Raw genomic sequence first — 19,781 nt, 5'->3', positions numbered from 1 at the left:
TAAACATTTAGAAAAATGACATGGGGATCCACATTCACAAGTCAAATTTGTTGTCAGACTGTGCTGTTTTCTGTAATGAAAACTGTAAAATACAGGACTGTAAATTTTCAGTGCGCTTGTAAAGATTACTCAGATTGGTCTAGAAGTTCATCAGGGGCACTTAATATGGCAAATATGGTACTACAGCGACTGTATGGATGGGCAACTGTCAGGGCAGATAACTCTCTGCAGTACCTTGGTTCATTTGTGTTGAGGATCACCCACTCACTGAAGAGGAGTAGTCTAAGGTCTCTCTCTCTCTCTCTCTCTCTCTCTCTCTCTCTCTCTCTCCTTTGCACATTGTACTAACATGGTGGATCATTGCTCATGCTATCAACCACTTGTTATTGACAAGGACTAGGGTGCCGTTGTCCAAAGCGATCTCAGTGCTAAGATGATCATAACTGCTATATTTTCTTAGCATAGATACACGAGTCATAACACTAAGGTTGTTTTGTACAACAGCACCCAGGCTCTTAATATTGACACATCACCTTGAATAGTTTCAATATTGTTGATCATGGCATAAACAACATCCATTCGCATGGTGTTAGCTACTTGACCTCATTCAAATTCAAGTACAACATTAGAGTTGGTGTTGATCATTAAGTTTATTGGGTCCTTTTGAATCTTAATTCCTATTAATACACAGGCAAGAGATCATCTTCATAATTAAACACATCAATATGTATATCACCTAGAGAACACATAGAGTCCAACATACAAACAACTATCACAGTAAATCATAAATACCAGAGTATGCTCAGTTTCTTAGCATATCTGTAAAAATATAGAACTATTCATAAACTCTTAAATATCACCATGTGGTATTGATTAGACTCGACATGCAAGATGGTTTACGAAAAGAACAAAATTGTTCTAATAAAGGAGACAAGCAAAAATTATTCACAGATACTAGGATCCAGGAAGTATTGTCAGGTTCATATTTGTTTTATCAGACTAAAGCATTTGTATACATTACATGTTCAGTAACTGACTTTTTTCACACAGGACAGAAAGCATGATCAGTCGTAATTATATACATGGTCTGGAAAACATGTAAGTAGTGATCATGATAAATACAAGTGCACAAGCTAGATATATTATTTATTTGGCCCCAAGTGCTTTGTGCCATCAATGTATTCATGCATGGTGTTTGTGTGAAAATGGAATTTGTTAACCGATTTTAACTAATCAGTATCAAGCATTCTTCAATGTAATAGTAAAATGGGTATAAACCTTCACATGATACCTACATGTAACCCACATAATCTGGGATGACAAATCCAAATCCTCTAAACTATTTACCCAGTGCTACCATATGTTTCAGCCTTAATCAGTGTGCATGCTGCCCAGTGTTAATAAACTATCTTGACAGGATCTAAGTACTGGGATTAAGAAATGCATGTTTACGTGTTCTGTTCAAGCCAGTCTGCATTCTGGTGGTGCTGAAACAGTGTTGCGTTGTTCAGGCTTGATGGTGTCAAGAACCTGCCCAATATCTCCATTCTTGGACTCTATGAGTTGCGTCAGCCAGCCACCTTCATTCTTGAAGCCCATAGCCAGCATCTGTTGCAAGGCCTCTCGGATACGGGGATCTGATGGGAGGGGGGTCTCCTCCACATCCTGCCCAGCAGAACGGTTCGTGTCGGTTGAGGAGTTGGTGTTAAGGGGCACGGGTCTGGTTTCAGAAGGGTTTGGTTCAGCAGCGGTCTCAGACTGACCTTCAGATCCAGGGACGTGGGGGTAGGGATATCCTTGGAAGTGGTGGGGTGGGGGGTATCCTGGAACATGGGGATGTGGGGGGTGTCCTGGGAAGTGGTGGTGTGGAGGGTGTCCGGGGAAGTCGTGGTGGGGAGGGTGTCCGGGGAAGTCGTGGTGTGGAGGGTGTCCTGGAAAAGGAGGTGGAGGGGGATGTCCTGGGAAGTTGAGATGAGGCTGATGATGCATGAAGGGTGGTGGCAGATGTCCAGGGTGGGTGTAGCCTGGCTGGCTGTGACCATGGAATGGGTGGAGACCAAATCCTGGAGGGTAGCCAGGCTGGGTTCCAGCTGATGCATGAGGGTAGCCAGGTCCAGGCTGGCCATCAACCACATCTGTCCTGGTGTGGGCAGTTGTCAGAAGTGTCCAGTCCTCACTGGTAGTGGGGCTTGTCGTTTCCTCCTCCTTGACCTGTGTCATTTCCTCTGGTTTTTGTACAGCTCCAGGGCCCTGGTAGCTTGAGGAGGAGGAGGTGGAGAAGGAGACAGAAGAAGAAGATACTCCATTCCTTGCTCCATCAGTTTCCTCAGGACCATCAACTGTTAGGTTCATGTCTTCTTCACCTTTCTTTGTAACCTTCAAATGAACTGCACCACCTAGAACAGACAGGATAATTTAAGTCATAAAGAATGAGTGAGTGAGTATGTTAATAACACCCCTTTGACAGTTTTTCAGTTATACCTCAGCTTCATTAGGAGGAAAGCCCTAAATGGTACAGGTCTCCGACGTCAGCAGCTATAATGAGCAGGGGTACTGACAAACTTTTGAAATATTCCCAGGACTCATCTGGATTGACCCCATGATCATAGGTTTCTGAAAACCCTAAACGGTACAGGTCTCAGACTTTTACATGGGGGGAAGAGTCGCGTCCCTTGGGCACGCCAGAAACCTATGATTGTTGGTTCGAATTCCGGTTCGCTCCGATTATGTTTCTAAGTTTGTCAGCACCATACCCGTGCTGGTGGGTTTCGATGAAGTGGTAAACATCTGAGACCTGCATCACTTGGGGCTTTCCTCCCACATTAAGCTGACACGCCTCAATACAACTGGAATACTGTTAAAAGCGGCTAATCTGGAATTTGACCCCATGATCATGCATGTTTCTGACATGCCGCAGGAAATTGCTATTGAAGAGAGTGTGTGTATGGGAATTCATTTTATGATCTGTAATCTCAAAAAATGATAGATATGTTATGATATGTTATTATGATACTCATATAGGAAATATTTTCATTTGCATCAACTATTTGAATGAAACTTACTGGAGGTGTCAAAGACTGCTGCCATTTCCTCATTCATGTTGGCCAGAAGTTCTTCTTCAGTTATCTCCCCCTCCTTTCCTTCACCTTCAGCAGCGGAAGAAACACCACTATTTGGGTGTCTACTCTGCCAGCGTCTCATGAAACGCTGCATCCACCGTCGAATATGAGGTGGAACAAGTGCCTGTAGAATCAACGTTGTATTGATGAATATAACATCCAAAGTAATATTTTGCAGGGGTCTTGTCCTTTGTCTTGATCACATCAGTTCAAGTGGTAGTTTGCATATGTAAGTGGTCACCTTAGAATCATTTGTCCCCCCGGGAGTTGAGTATAAAAACTAATCATTTGACTAACGTGATAATTGTATTCGACATGAGCATGCATTGTGTGAAATTATTATTATTATTATTATTATTATTATTATTATTAGAGACCATATACCGATGTATATGGTATATGGTTTCTGTTATTATGATATACTAACCCCAGGTTTGAGGTTGTCCCTCGGAGCCACAATCTTCCACATGTCATGGTGGCTGTGAACGCCATCCGCCTCGCAGCGAGAGCACAGGTCGTAGCTGGTGCAGTCACAACACTTGTAGCGCGCACCGGACACCGTCCCCAGACAGGCGTTGCAGATAACGTTGGGGTGGATCTGGCCGGGTGTGTGACGTCGATCACGGGGTACTGCAACCACAGCAAAAAAACAAATGATGACCAAACTAAATTTGGTAAAAGCTTAAAGCTGCATCAAAAAGATAGACCATTCCGATAGACAATATAACGGTAACTGTCAGTTGTATCACAGACGTTTGAATTCCTAAAGTACAGGACCTATTTCTCTTTCATGAGACACTATACACCTGTTTGGTGAGTGAGTTAATGCGCCTTTCAGGAATATTTCAGTTATATCACGGCAATGCGACAGAAGAAATCACTTCACGCATTCTACCCATGTGGGGAAGCGAACCCGGCCGCCGGAGTGACGAACAGATGATTTAACCATTAGGCTACCCCACAGGTCCACATAACTATGTTTGCCGTAAAAGGCGACTATGCTTGTCGTAAAAGGTGACTATGCTTGTCGTAAAAGGCGACTAACGGGATCGGGTGGTCAGGCTCGCTGACTTGGTTGATGCATGTCATTGATCCCAATTGCTTGGGTCGATGCTCATGATATCAATCACCTGATTGTCTGGTCCAGATTCGATTATTTACAGACCGCCGTCATATAGCTGAAATATTGTTGAGTGCGGCGTTAAACAACAAACCAATCAACCAACATAACTATGCAAGTGTCATTGCTCTTTATAAGGTAATTCATACAAACATTTCGCCAGATGCTAACAATAAGGTCTCTATGTAGTTGATATGCTGATCTCAAAACAAACCAAACCCCACCCGGCCCATCATGAAAATCAACATCGTTCCCTAGGTAAGGGAGTTAACTGACTATAAATGTCCATTTTACAGCCAGTTAACTCCCTTGCCTCGGGAAGATGGAAAATCAAGTGGTTACTCCCTTACCATTTATGTGGACACGTAGGACACCATCTGTAATGGTGCTGACGGCTTCTTGCAGCTCTGCATCAGTTGAGAAGGTCACAAGGTCGCCATCTCTGTCTGTAAAATAAACACATGAAAATATACAGCCTGTTCAGCTTGTCCCTTTAGGTAAATGAGTTTGACATATTTCCTAACGCTATGTACCTTCGCTTGCTGTGATAGACGATAAACGAAGACCAATACACTTTGGTGCATATACAAGCCTATCTTCCGCCTGCATGTGTACATAAAACACATTTTTTCCAAATTATTATGATTTACTTTTTGAGACTATTTTCCGTATATTTCTAAATATTTTATATTAAAAATAACGTCATGTCTCTCAACTGAGGACACATTTAAACTGTCTAACTTCCTGATATCGTATTCCTTGAGTGTAACCAGTAGATACCCCCGTGAAGATCCGGGTTACAATTGGGTCTTTATAAGACTTGTCGCATGTCACTAGATTGTCTGGTCCAGACCGCCGCCATGTAGCTGGAATATTGCTGAGTGCGGCGTTAAACAAGAAACAAACAAATCAGAAGATAAAAATTGTTAGTTTCTTCACATCCCTTGTTTGACCTATTTGTCCATTATAGCAACAAATATGTTTTATAATGACAAATAAAATACTATATTATGTCTCTGCGGACTATTACTTCCCTTAATCGTACACATGCGACTAGTCCTGCACCATGACCGTGGAATATATTTATTTTATGAAAAAATAATAATCTAGAAATGCATACAAAAGCAAGTCTAGCCAGCTCAAGCTAGCTCTATTCAGCATTGGGATTTTTTTAATTTTTAGAGTCAAGAAGGATATTGTGTAATATAAGATTTCAGAGACTAAATGTTAGTCTAACATGCGACCTACAACGACAAAATATATTCAAAATATTTTCATGAACCTCCGAATTTTAACTTGGATTATTTACTTAAACTTCCTACACACAGCATGGGACATATTTTGTAATATCTATCCGGGAATACAATATAATTTTGAAACAAATTTCGGGGTGATATGATATGATGTGCAGTGTTTACAGAGACTAGTATATCCTCTTTCTCTCCATCGAGTTGATTAACGGCCAAGTTTACATAAACACAAAACAGAAGCGTTCAATATAGCACAAACGTGCCAGCTAGTCACTTTCCAAATATAACTCCAGATCATGGTGACCTTGACAGCGTATTGATTGTGAAGGAACAGCTCGTCTCCAACAAGCAACAGACCTTGTGATAATGTCGATATTAACGACGCAATTACTAAACGTTCGGTCAGTATCGCAAACTGCTGTCTCTATACAAAATGCTAATATGCTAATATACACATATTTAACTGAAGTAATTTCCTGAAAATTCATGTATAATAATCACTTCGTTAAATCTACACCCTGATTGTTAAAACCATAACCTCGTATCATTTTTAAAGAAAACATATATTGTGTAGAATTTCAAGCGAATTTAGAATTACACATTGGCACTTGATAGTTGCAGTAAATGAGAATGTACAGTAAATTAATACGATTATTATGTATGGTTATAACTTATCCGATTAAAGATACATATACTTGTCTGACAATAGCCAATTAACCACAATATCTTTAAATAATACCAAACATGTTTACCTGCGGCTGGTGGTAATGATTTTATTGTAAAATATAAATGTTCGCAATTTAAAAAACCCGACTCACCTGTCCATTGTAAAGAGAAGTCCTTATTGTGCAGGGAAGGGAATGCTTCCTTTACTCTTTGCCGTACTAAATTAAAGGAGGTTACATCAGGGGGGACCCCGAACCGTCTTATCTCTGGTTGGGACCCCGCTTCTTTCGCCAAGTACGCTTTGATCGTGAGAGCCATCACTTGATTGTTCGTGGCTTGGTTGTCGGTAGTTATGATTGACGTGTCAGCGGTCTGCTTTTAAATACTCCTCGAGCAGATTTAGGTGACGTCAGCGTATAACGTATATTTATAGTAATAGAGGCAGTCCCTCCAGTGATTGAGTCAGGCCACGTGATTGTGTGTTGTGACGTCCCTTCTCAACTTTGACCTCTGGTGTCAACCAGTAGATTATCGCGTAGCAGGTCACGTGCAAGAAGGAAGCTTCGAGAGTAAACATGGTGATGTGTTTCATCGACGCACTCCTTGTGACAGATAGGGAAGTGTTGTAACTGTTTTCGTGAGTTACAAAGCGTGTCTTTTCCGTAGGACTTTTCGAAAACGTTTCGTCAGAAAAAAACTCCTCATAATGTATAGTTTTCAGTTTCATATGGAAATATTCATAGAAATCTTTATGATAATATTGAGTGAGTGAGTATGGTTTTACGCCGCTTTTAGCAATATTCCAGCAATATCACGGAGAATAATAAATAACATCCAAAACGGACCTATAAGATCTTTTCAATCTTTGAAGGACATCAAAATGTAATATCAATGCTTTCGGAAAAATATTTTTGTCATTTATTTTCTTGATAAATGTAATAGTATATATTTTATGCACGTATAAATCAGTGAGATGTATTAAACAAACCTATGACATGATTTCGATCTCTAAAGACCGATATTTAAATATAGACTCAATGCGACAATAATTGCATTGATGTGTTTAAATGAGATAATGGGTCCACTGAATTTTAATATTATAGATTCCTGTTTTATTTATAAGTTTTATCATAAAAACTGTGCTCCATTTTCGCGACCGGTCATTTCCGGGTCACTCCAATACCACAAAGGAATCGTGACTGTTAAGAGGAAATTAAGAACAGAAAATAAATATTTGCCGCAAAATTGTTTTATCAAAATATTACAGCAAGGTTATTTATGTTAAATCACGAAATTTTACTTTGGATCAGTTAAGAATAATTTCACACGAGACTTTATTTACGTAGATGTCCAATCTCATTAAAATCAGATCTTAGTTCTCGCTATTGCATGCTAGATCTGAGGACATCCCATTACGGGTCACGTCAAAACGATCTATCATCCGACCAATCAAAGCGTCGCTTACCAGATCGTGAAAGTGACAGTCGGAATGTGTTTTCTAATCATGCAACCTCGAAAACGTTAACATGGGGTATTCCGAACGACAGTCACGGCCCCTACGACTGATTCCGTCAACATTATTGTCTATCTCTCGCCTCCGTGGGATAAACATTTGAACGGAGGCGGCGTTGCGCAGTACGTGGAAAGCACTGCCATACAATCTCAGCAATATATTAGACATTCTGGAACGTTCGTTTGATCAGTTTTCAAAATTTTAATCGAGAACTGTGTCAACATATTTTTCAAGCGTATTCTGAAATGGAAGTCGCCAGGTTGAAACAAGTGCTTTAAGCTCGAGAAAGCTGCTTTCTAATTGGCTGATGTCGACTTCTTGTTAGTCATTTCAGTGGTCGGTCAAAATTCTTGACAGATCTTTCTGACGTGACCCGTAAAGGATATCTTTGAACATTATTTAGGAACTGGTAATTTATTATAGTGTGGCTGGGGGTCTTCATTTTCGGCACTTCCCGGCAGCGCTGTGCGTGCGCGCGTGTGTGTGCACGCGCGTGCGTGTGTGTGTCTTTGTGTCAATGTGTGTGTGTGAGAAAATTGTTTCAAACACTATTTTAAAATATAAATTTGAACATTATTAAGGGACTGGGAATGTATTATAGAATGGCTGGGGGTTTCATGTACCAGTATTTTATTCGGTGTGTGAAAAGATGTTGCAAAACATGGATCGAGGCTGGTTTCGGGGCGTGTGTCAACATATAATACTGTCCAAAGGGGTCATATAGGGATATTGTGGAAATACACAACCCTCTCCTTCTATGAGGATGTGTATAACGTGTATTGGTCTGAATTTGTCTGAAGATGTCTTACAGAACGTATCAGTGTAACCGGGTTTTCTTGGCTTTATCCATTATTTTAAACAGATGACACCAAGACGGCTACGGGGTGTGAGGCTTATGTTTATTGATAATCACGATAGACACCCCTATGTGTGGCACAAAGGTGTGAAACGTGACACCCTTCAAATGTCACCGTTCATGATATGTCCTTTAGAGGTGATCTACAAACACTGCCAGTGCAGTGCATAGTGAAGGTGGCAATATGGAGTTAGTCAGAGCAAGAAGGTAAAATTTGAATTTGGCCAATCACAGGATCGCTTGGGATGTGATTGATCAGTAGAGAACTGGACAAAGAATGTAGTAGGGCTTGGGTTGTGATTGATCACTGAGGCCTGGACTTAGAATGATGGGATAAAACAAACACACACCTCTGTTGAATAAAGTTCAACAGAAACAAAACTTGAAATAGATTTATTTACAAAAAGACTAAAATACAAATATATACACCTGCTACATCAGTATCAGTGTTGTTTATTCACAAAAGGTGTTAGGCCGTAGGCCTATTACACAGAACTATTTACAGAGAGAGGGAGAAAAAAGAATTACCACTATTTTACATATATATCCATATCCATACACATTCATACACATACACATGCATATATACAAATAAATATTTAGACTGTATGCAATGAACGAAGTCGAAAAGCTTTGTAAACGTAGACTGCTAGATTTCGTATGATTTTAAAGTTAGTGGATGACATAAGAGCATTAAATTTATTCTTAGAAGGAGTTGTAAAATATTTAGGAGGAATATATTCAGCTCTTAAATCACTATAAGCATTGCATATAAGCACAAAATGATATTCGTCCTCAATAAAATTCTGGTTACAAATCAAACACAGTCTCTGTTCTCTAATTTCCTTAATATATCGACCGGTCTCAATACGCAGCCGATGGGAGGAGCATCTCAACGTATTAAAAATAAGAATTGAAACAAATATAGCTTTTGTGCTCTTTACCCAAATTATGCTGGAATATCTTGTTATTTATATACACATACGATATGTATACGGTTTTTTTAAAGGGAAAGAACATTGTAAGTGTGACATTGTTTTATAGCCGAATACGCTTGAAACATGCATCACGTTTCCGTGTACGTAAAGTGCCGGCCAAAGAAAGTATACACTTGAAAACTGGATTTGACGAAACATTACAAACGTTATCAAAGTATTGAGGCTGAAAATAGTCCCCGAAACACCGTATCAAAAATATCACCATCCAATAAGCATCTCTTGTTTGTTTTATTTGAGCTACTATCAACCATTGGTGTATACTTGTCCGTCAGTTTAGTATCAGCAACCACACTGATGACAGCCACACGATCATGTTGGTTGTTGGTTGGTTTGTTGTTTAACGCCGCATTCAACAATATTCAAGCTATATGACGGCGGTCTGTAAATGATCGAGTCTGGAGCAGACAATCAGGTAATTGACATAATGAGCATCGATCCAGAAAGTAATTGTTCGCAGTTGACAATATTGTGTATATTGTCCTTGGTGACATGGAAACAACAAAGAAAGAATATAGTGTATTTTGTGAATATTCCATTTCACTTGTTTATTTTGATTGTCTATACTTTTCGCAATTCTTATCTGTTTGAAAACTGATCAGTCGCCTCTTACGATAAGCATTACATGTTAAAGATTGGTTCACCCCAGTTGTGACCAAACTACCAAACACCCACGGGGTCGGGTGGTCAGGCTCGCTGACAAACTTGGTGCATGTCATCGTGTACCAGTTGTGTAGATCGATGCTCATGATATCAATCACTGGAGTGTCTGGTCCAGACTCGATTATTTACAGACTACCGTCATATAACTGGAACATTGCTGAGTGCGGCATTGAACAACAAACAAACAGACAACTCTTACAAATGCGAGCATTAGTACAGGCTTGTAGCTGTTCGGGAAGTCCATTTCAATATAGCAGGCTTATGTAACACTCCGCGTTTTCAGTAGTCCAATCCAGAAGTCAGGATGTGAGTCAACTCTTTTGACTACTTTGAACACGGTTCGTCGAGTTGGTGGGAACTGACCACAAATAAGCACCAGAAGCAAAACACTTCCTGGTGTATGTTTCACTTACAATTTGTCTGTTCAGAACACACTAGATGATATTTATGATAACATAGTGTTAGTTTGAGAGTATTTCAGTTATATGGCATAGGTATTTAGCAATGTATATTTGATTTTGATTATTTGATTGCCCTGTGTGCAGCTGAGACATTGTCTGTGTGTAATGATTGCCCCGTGTGCAGCTGAGACATTGTCTGTGTGTAATGATTGCCCTGTGTGCAGCTGAGACATTGTCTGTGTGTAATGATTGCCCTGTGTGCAGCTGAGACATGTCTGCGTGTAATGATTAGCCTGTGTGCAGCTGAGACATTGTCTGTGTGTAATGATTGCCCTGTATGCAGCTGAGACATTGTCTGTGTGTAATGATTAGCCTGTGTGCAGCTGAGACATTGTCTGTGTGTAATGATTGCCCTGTGTGCAGCTGAGACATTGTCTGTGTGTAATGATTGCCCTGTGTGCAGCTGAGACATCGTCTGTGTGTAATGATTAGCCTGTGTGCAGCTGAGACATTGTCTGTGTGTAATGATTGCCCTGTGTGCAGCTGAGACATTGTCTGTGTGTAATGATTAGCCTGTGTGCAGCTGAGACATGTCTGTGTGTGTTATAATTGCCCTGCGTGCAGCTGAGACATTGTCTGTGTGTAATGATTGCCCCGTGTGCAGCTGAGACATTGTCTGTGTGTAATGATTGCCCCGTGTGCAGCTGAGACATTGTCTGTGTGTAATGATTGCCCTGTGTGCAGCTGAGACATTGTCTGTGTGTAATGATTAGCCTGTGTGCAGCTGAGACATCGTCTGTGTGTAATGACTGCCCTGTGTGCAGCTGAGACATTGTCTGTGTGTAATGATTGCCCTGTGTACAGCTGAGACATTGTCTGTGTGTAATGATTGCCCCGTGTGCAGCTGAGACATTGTCTGTGTGTAATGATTGCCCTGTGTGCAGCTGAGACATAGTCTATGTGTAATGATTAGCCTGTGTGCAGCTGAGACATCGTCTGTGTGTAATGATTGACCTGTGTGCAGCTGAGACATGTCTGTGTGTAATGATTGCCCTGTGTGCAGCTGAGACATGTCTGTGTGTAATGATTGCCCTGTGTGCAGCTGAGACATGTCTGTGTGTAATGATTGCCCTGTGTGCAGCTGAGACATGTCTGTGTGTAATGATTGCCCTATGTGCAGCTGAGACATTGTCTGTGTGTAATGATTGCCCTGTGTGCAGCTGAGACATTGTCTGTGTGTAATGATTGCCCTGTGTGCAGCTGAGACATTGTCTGTGTGTAATGATTGCCCTGTGTGCAGCTGAGACATTGTCTGTGTGTAATGATTGCCCTGTGTGCAGCTGAGACATGTCTGTGTGTAATGATTGCCCTGTGTGCAGCTGAGACATGTCTGTGTGTAATGATTGCCCTGTGTGCAGCTGAGACATTGTCTGTGTGTAATGATTGCCCTGTGTGCAGCTGAGACATTGTCTGTGTGTAATGATTGCCCTGTGTACCGCTGAGACATTGTCTGTGTGTAATGATTGCCCTGTGTGCAGCTGAGACATTGTCTGTGTGTAATGATTGCCCTGTGTACAGCTGAGACATTGTCTGTGTGTAATGATTGCCCTGTGTGCAGCTGAGACATTGTCTGTGTGTGATGGGGGTAATCATTGACTGCTAGATTGACATACATCCCCCATTACGAGTGCACTCAGAAATATTTGGGTTTTGATGACTTGAACTAAACCTGCTTTGAGGCAACTTACCTGAGCTTTGTCCTCTGTTAAAGTTTCCCAGACTCATTACCCAAAATATACATGTGGAGGGTGAGACAGATAGGTTTTAGCCTGCTTGTAGCAACATTCCAGCAATATCATGGCAGGGACCACCAGAAATAGGCTTCACACGTTGGACCCATGTTGGGAACTGAACCCAGCCCTGTAACAAGTCAGTGTTCCTCTACTGGGCTATCTCACCCCACACATGAGGAGGGAGGCTTCCTTAATACCATGATATAACTATATTGTACACAGGCCTGTAATGTGAGTAAAAAAACACTGTATATAACAACACAAAAGATATCTGTGAAATAATGAAAATGTTTAATTGCATTTTGTCAAAGTGAAAAACAACGTCCCATGGTTAGGAGAGTACAAAATGGTTTGTATATACAATATGTTCTCCAGCTTTCCATTTGTATAAAAAAATAATAAGATTAAATCACTCATACATACATATGTCTTCTTTAAAATATTATATACAGAAAGTACTTAAGAATCATGACTACACTAAAATAATCCCCCAAAATGTAATCTATTCAGGAAGTGACACTTCTCTTACATATGTTTGAAAATAGAAATATTGGTATCCACAAATGAACAAATGCATTCCTATTAATTTGACATGAAAAATAAAAAATAGAGAAATTCATGTTTTCTGACAAGTCCCTGTTTGAAATATACCCAATGGGGGGAGATATATTGTGTGCATAATATCACTTCCTTATGTACAAACCTAATTACTCTCCCTTCACATTGTCATATATTGATTATAACAATCACATATAGTGTAAACAACATAAGAAAATAAAAGTAACAATTGCCAGAGATCTCAACACCTCATTATGTGAAGTCAGCTATACTCATCTCCACTGGAATATTTAAAGCAAATCAAAATAATTCTCTTTGCTGTAATGTACAAAGATGGTCTCTTTGGTAATTGTGGGAATTATCCAAAACTAACCAACATCAATACTAATATTACAGTCCCCCCTACAAATAAATATTCTGCATCCAAATCTGTTAAATCATAGACAGGGGATTATCTAGGATTTGATAGAAACAGACTGGGAAAACTTAATTCAACATTTAATGCAATACTTTTAAGTAAAGCATTATTGGTCCTGTTACTTGTGACATACAAGTCAACTCGACCAAACCATCACATTAGTTGTAACTATATTAAAATACATTCTCATCACTTCCTGTATCTATGGAAACCAGATTGAAGATACAGATTTTTTTAATGGATGACAGAAATACTGAAAACACATTGCAGGAAATTAAACATATTGTTTTGTAGATACATGTTTAACCATACAAGGAATGTGTTACACATGTGTTAGTCTGCATCATTTACTGAGTACACTTCTGTCCAGATTAATGAGGTTTCAGTGTAGTCCACTGTCGGCAAGAAGTCATATCAGTAGGCATTCAAAGGAACATCCTTATGTACAGAAAGAGAGAGGTTTTACGCCAATGTTAGCCTTTCAGAACTAGTTGGTTTTTGTCAGATGTTTAATGCTAAAATTCAATAATAAATTAGGTTCCCCTATTTTTTCTCTCGTTTGTTAAAATAAATAAATATGGGGACCTTATTTCTTATTAAATTTTAGCATTAAACATCAGACAAATACAACCAGTTCTGCAGGGCAAACACCAATTTTAGGAATATTGCAGCAACAGCCTGTCAAGGGACGATGCCCAGATTTGCTGTCACAGGTTGTACACCTGTGGACTCCCAACTTGGGTTTATGCATTCCCTCTTTCCACAAGCCTACAAGACCTGTACAGCACTTACATAGGTAATGCAATTCAAAGTACATGACAATAAACACTGTGAGAAACCCAGGTACACTCAGCATAGTGAAGCAAGCATAAAGAAGAGTGACTGGTTTTAGTTTATTACAATCGTAATTAGTTCCCCCACATCATAAACTTGCATAAGTATTCCAACTCGCACTTGTATCACACTCTCAAAAGTTTATATCACACCGTTGTGACCCATGTTTCATCCTCTAGCCAATGAGATCACTCTCTGTTTGGTTTGATTGCATCCAGCACCTGGCTGATGTCTCCATTCTTGGCCTTGAGGAGACGGGAGAGCCAGCCTCCGTCGTCAGAGAATCCCATCAACAACATCTGCTGGAGAGCATCTGCAATACGTGCATCTGTGAATACAACAGAGAATCTAAACTTGCTGTCTCATAATGGTAAAAAATGAGGATCATATGGTGATATCAAATTTTCAATACCAACAACAGAATCTGTCAAATAATATTATGAAATCAATATCTAAAATATCTAATTCATAATTACTGTACAAGTTTGGAAACCAAAATAGTTTAATAGTTCATGTATTTTGCAGGGCCCTGTTGCACAAAGCCATCTTAGTGCTAAAATGAACGTAACTCCTATACTTTAACATAGGCTTACGATAGTCTTAGCGCAAAGATCACTTTTAGCAGAGGGGCCCAGATAAACCAGTCTACAATGAGTAAATGACATAAACCTGACACAAATCTGTCTGTTACATTAACATACAATGTATAAACAAAAATCTTCAGACCCCAGAAAAACCAATTCTTCTACACTGCAGATTAAAGATAGAACTGTTCTGACAAAAAAGCGTAACTCACCTGGATGACTTGCCTGGGGGGAAGGGTCTGCCGAGTCCCTGGGGGAGGCACTTGCAGAGTCGGAGAGCAGGGTCCAGCCATCACCTGATGTGTGTGGCTTCTCTTGGGAGTCTGTCTTAGTGGCCTCATCAGCTGGTTCTTTGTCGGAGTCCTTCTTATCGGCTCCTTCTGTTGATTGGTTACCTGGTTGCCCGGGGCACTGACCAAACATCTGGGCGAGATTTCTGAAGAACTGTTGACCTGCTTGGGGATTCACACCCTGGCGACGTCCATTGTGCTCAACATCAACGTCAACATCAATCCCTGAAAGTTTAGAATTTAATCAATTTAAACAAATAACAACTTACCCAAATATTTCAGAAACATCTAAATCTAATAATGCAAACATATTATAACGGAATATTCCATTGATTGCTGAGTGACATAAGCAATATTTACATTTTATCAATATTAATAGTGTTAACCAAATGATACAAATGATGAACTTGAAACTAAGGTGTAATTTTCCAAACAAGAAATTAACTCCATACCGAAAGGAGTAAGGAAAGCAGCAACAGATTGTCCAATATTTTTCAGATAGGCCTCCTCTGGAGTAGTCTCCCCCTTTTTGTCTGTATCAGTCTTGTTTTGTTCATCACCACCAGATGGAGCCTCTTCTTTGTTGGCGCCACATCCAGGATGTTGGTTTTGGAACTGGCTCATGAAGTGGTTCATCCACTGATGGCAGTGGGGTGGCACCATGAAGGGCTGTTCAGTGGAAATAACGAAGTGTGTGTCAAGGTTTCACTATCTATACAGAGCTCAGAACTAACAGGCTTCACAAGCTATACCAACATCAGCACTCAAACCAGGTCTCTGACATGACAAGAAATGCTTGAACAATTAAGCTAACCTGTTTCACCAGAACATTTGTATTAATTACAAGAAATAATAGCATCCTCATCATTGACATAACCGCCTTCTCAAAGTTTTGTGAAGTAGTATTACCAGAGACCATATAATCTATTATATGGTCTCTGGTATTACACAGCTATTGATGCAAGTTCCAGTAACTGAACCTTGGAAACTAAAGTTAATTCCTGTTTCTTATTGAATTGATGAAAGCCAAAACTTAATAAGTACGAAATGAGTCACACGTACATCCACATGTCTTGGGTGATGTATGTACAAAGTTCAATACAGAAATACTGATTATTCTTTGTCAGTTCACCTCCAGGACTGAACCTCACACAATCAATTGAGAGATTTTTATGACTTTCTTAAATCCAAACGTGAAAGAAACAAAATTGTGACTCGCTGACTTTTACACTGAGATCGAGAGGTATACACTTCTGTAGTGTTTTACATTGCACTTTCACTTTGTGATTTTGAATGAAGGAGTTACCTCCATTGGATCAGAAAATAAAGAGCATGGCTGAAGTATTGCCTCTCTCTGTTCAACCGAACATACATCGACATGCATCAACGTACAAATATAAAGTTAGTCCTTTTTCACAGAGCCTTCTACACAATGCATGAAGATTTTCATCATGCGACTGTTCATCTTTTCCATACACAAAAATATCGTCACTGATATTCACGACTCCTGGTAATCCATTGATTGCCTGTCGAATGCATTTGAGTAAATGTCTTGATGAAGTACTGTAAACTTATTTCAGCAATACTGAAAATTTATGAACAAAATAATGCTCACCATTCTGGCACCAGCACCACACGTGGCAGACTTTGGAGAGACAATCTTCCACATGTCATGTTGTGGGTGAGTGTTCTGTGCCTCGCACTGGCTGCACAAGTCGTAGTCCGGGCATACCAGACACTTGTACCTCACACCATACACAGCTCCTTCACAGCCGTCACAGATCACGTGAGGGTGCAGTTCCCCACTGCCACACTTCGGGCTTTGGCTCTGAGGGGCATGCTCTACAAACACCAGTTCAATAGATTAATCATACAGTGAAGTATTATCATAACAAATAAACAGGAACTGTAAGAACAAAACAGCACGGCAAAAGAAAATATACATCCATGTTTGATGGTGGATAAAAATAAAACAAACAGGAAATGTTATTTGATGGTAATGTATTTGATACGGGTATAATAGTTGTGTTTTGGACCTTAAAGAATGCAGTGTTTAGGGCCTGTTTTCAGGCTAGTAACATTTTGATAATGCCAAATCCAATTTTCAAGTGTATACCGGTACTTCATTTTGCTTGGCAGTTTAGTTTGCTTTATTGTCAGTTAATTAAATCATATTGGTTGTAAAATTAGTATTTGAAAAACATGAGTTTGTTACATGTATAAGTGTGTTTGATCTGCAGTCTTTAGAGTATGTGGCAGTTTATTATTACATCATTGTCTTGTTTCCCCATAAAATTATATTTGTAAAGTGTGGTTGGTTTCAGTATTTGTCTACACTGTAATAATCATCATACCAATACCATGAATTATATATATATCTCATAAAGTAAAAATAATATGCCCTCTGTGAAAGCTATCAATAAACAATAGTATATACTTGTAGTTTTCATGGATCACAATGACATCATAAACAACAATGTTGTAAAAAGGTCAAAAAGATTTACAATGCATTCTCTTTCATTCTTGATAAGATGATACACACTGTATCATATTTCAATGTTACATATAGCTTTACAGTGTAGACACAAGCATGATAATATCCACATTTATCGCATAGCTAAATCTAACACTGTCTTGAGCACATATAAATTGGACACAAATATTGACAATGGTGTAACGTTTGAAAGATATGTACAATAAAATATTTTCAACAAAAGAAGACCTCAACTCACGATGACTTTACACAAGACTGGAGGTTTTGGGTTCTTTACATTTTGAATAGAGGTGATTTCCCCCTGTTACAATTTCTCATAAATGGATATTTTATGCATGGACAATACCAATTTGGTGACAGACTCACTTTTAATGTGAATTCGGAAGACAGAATCTGTAACAAATCCCAGAGCCTCCAGAAGTTCCTCATCAGAAGAAAATGATACTAGGTCACCATCACTATCTGAAAGAACAAATAGATTAATTTCAAACTATTTCCTTGTCATTTATATAGATATTGTCAGCTCATGTTTTGTGATAAATCGAGCAACTGAGCCTAAAGTAGCTGCTTATCCAGTTTGCCACAAGTCCAGCTAGGGTGTTCCCAATTTTGTAGCACTTACAAAACTTCAAATAAACTTTAATACGAAGCCTAGAAGTTAAATTAACATACAAGGAAGAAATAAATAGTACATATAGTAACTGTACATGTTTACAACAAGTTCAATATTTATATGCACCATTTACAAAGACGTATCTTATTAGGTGTTTTTTGCTCATATGTCATTTACTCAGCAAAAAAACCAAATCAGATCAGTTGCTATCAGCTGACATCCACTGCCCACGTGTGTGCAATTTCTTTTGTAGAATAATGAAATGAAATATGTCATGGGTGACACAGAGGAATAAGGAAATGATTTACTCACACGGCTTTTCTGTTACCATGTTCCTAGTTATCTACTTTCAAATTAGGACAAATGTCACGGTTCAACTAAACTAGCTACTTATCTGTTTATTTTTTCTCTACGTCCATTTCCTATTTCACATGATTCAACTTAACAGTCTTCTGATGTCTAACTAATTTCTCAGTACTCTCCTCAAAAAGCTTATCTAGATGTGCAAATATTCACAAACATTTTCTAAAACAAACTTCTACAGTGACACACTAGAAACACAAAGGGTAATCCATGGTCTAGAATCACCATTTCATGAAAATCCTAACCAAGTACGTATTCTGGGCCGAATTGGTCTACTGTACCCCCCAACCCCTACTTGGACTGGCAGTTCAACTGAGCTGGCTGAGCTAGTGTGTCATCGTACCCCAGGCTGACGTTTCCCGACACTTGGGTTATTGAAATTTCTTACGGCTACTTACTAAATGCCCTTTTCTGATACAAATCCCAAATAATAAATATATTCACGAACTATCTTTTGAGAAAAAGATGGAGGTCACAGTTTTAATGAAGTGCGTAGAAGCGTCATAGATCCATATGCTATTTACCTTTCCAGTAGAGGTTAAAGTTTCCTCTGACAAGTCCGGGAAAGACTTCCGATATTTTCTTGAAGAGGTAGGTGAAGCTGGCAGAAGCATCAGACGGAACGCCGAAACGGCGAATCTCTGGTTGGCTTGAACTCTCTCGCTCCAGGGAGGCCTTGATGACAACCGAGTCAGACATGACAGCGAGTTTACTTCGGAAATTGCAGCGGCGATGTGTTGACGGCAGGTTCGCTGTTGTTTTCTAGCAGACGATGAGGTGGCTGTTGTTGTTTGCAGTTGAGTTTCCGTGTGTTCAGCGTCGTATGGCGTTGTCAGAAGGATAGATGCCCGCCTCACATCTACCCAGACTTTTATATAGATTGAGGCGCACTGACAATGTCAAAATTTATCAAAGTTGCAAGTAACGCTGATTTAGATTTGTTCAAATGTTGGTTCACTACGCAGCTTCCGGCGGAACGTAAACAAAATCTTCCTTTGTAATCGCTATAAATAGCTACACATCACCGTAAATCCTTCCTTCTGTTCGTTCAAGAACAGTCTAGATGGATTTCATCAGAGTGAAATTACCTGTAAATTGTTGCCTTTAGCGTATATTCATCTAGAAATAATAACATTTACCTGGAAAATATATTTTGATTATGGACTGGTCATTTATTATATAGGGGATGGGGTGGGTAGGGTTGGTTGGGTGGATGGGGGTGTTGTGATTAATTAAGAGGTGGTTGTTTTG

At 39.5% G+C, this 19,781-nt stretch overlaps 1 protein-coding gene across 1 annotated transcript; it reads right to left on the bottom strand.

Moving 5' to 3' along the window:
* Positions 1 to 635: 635 nt before the first annotated feature.
* Positions 636 to 19,469, bottom strand: LOC139451063 (protein ref(2)P-like). Its single transcript, XM_071232863.1, has 12 exons — positions 19,055 to 19,469; positions 17,921 to 18,016; positions 16,676 to 16,902; positions 15,513 to 15,729; positions 14,983 to 15,285; positions 14,379 to 14,514; positions 6,703 to 6,757; positions 6,308 to 6,530; positions 4,590 to 4,685; positions 3,547 to 3,749; positions 3,063 to 3,243; positions 636 to 2,396 (listed from the first exon to the last, which is right to left on the bottom strand). Exons 1-12 carry the CDS (start codon positions 19,227 to 19,229, stop codon positions 1,462 to 1,464), a joined length of 2,847 nt encoding a protein of 948 aa, XP_071088964.1. The 5' UTR covers positions 19,230 to 19,469; the 3' UTR covers positions 636 to 1,461.
* Positions 19,470 to 19,781: the final 312 nt, after the last annotated feature.

The sequence above is a fragment of the Haliotis cracherodii genome, unplaced genomic scaffold, assembly GCF_022045235.1.
Source record: "Haliotis cracherodii isolate W230 unplaced genomic scaffold, xgHalCrac1.p SCAF_8, whole genome shotgun sequence".
Classification (NCBI taxonomy): domain Eukaryota; kingdom Metazoa; phylum Mollusca; class Gastropoda; order Lepetellida; family Haliotidae; genus Haliotis; species Haliotis cracherodii.
The sequence above is the reverse complement of the archived record's forward strand: the minus strand, read 5'-3'. Positions and strand labels throughout refer to the sequence as shown.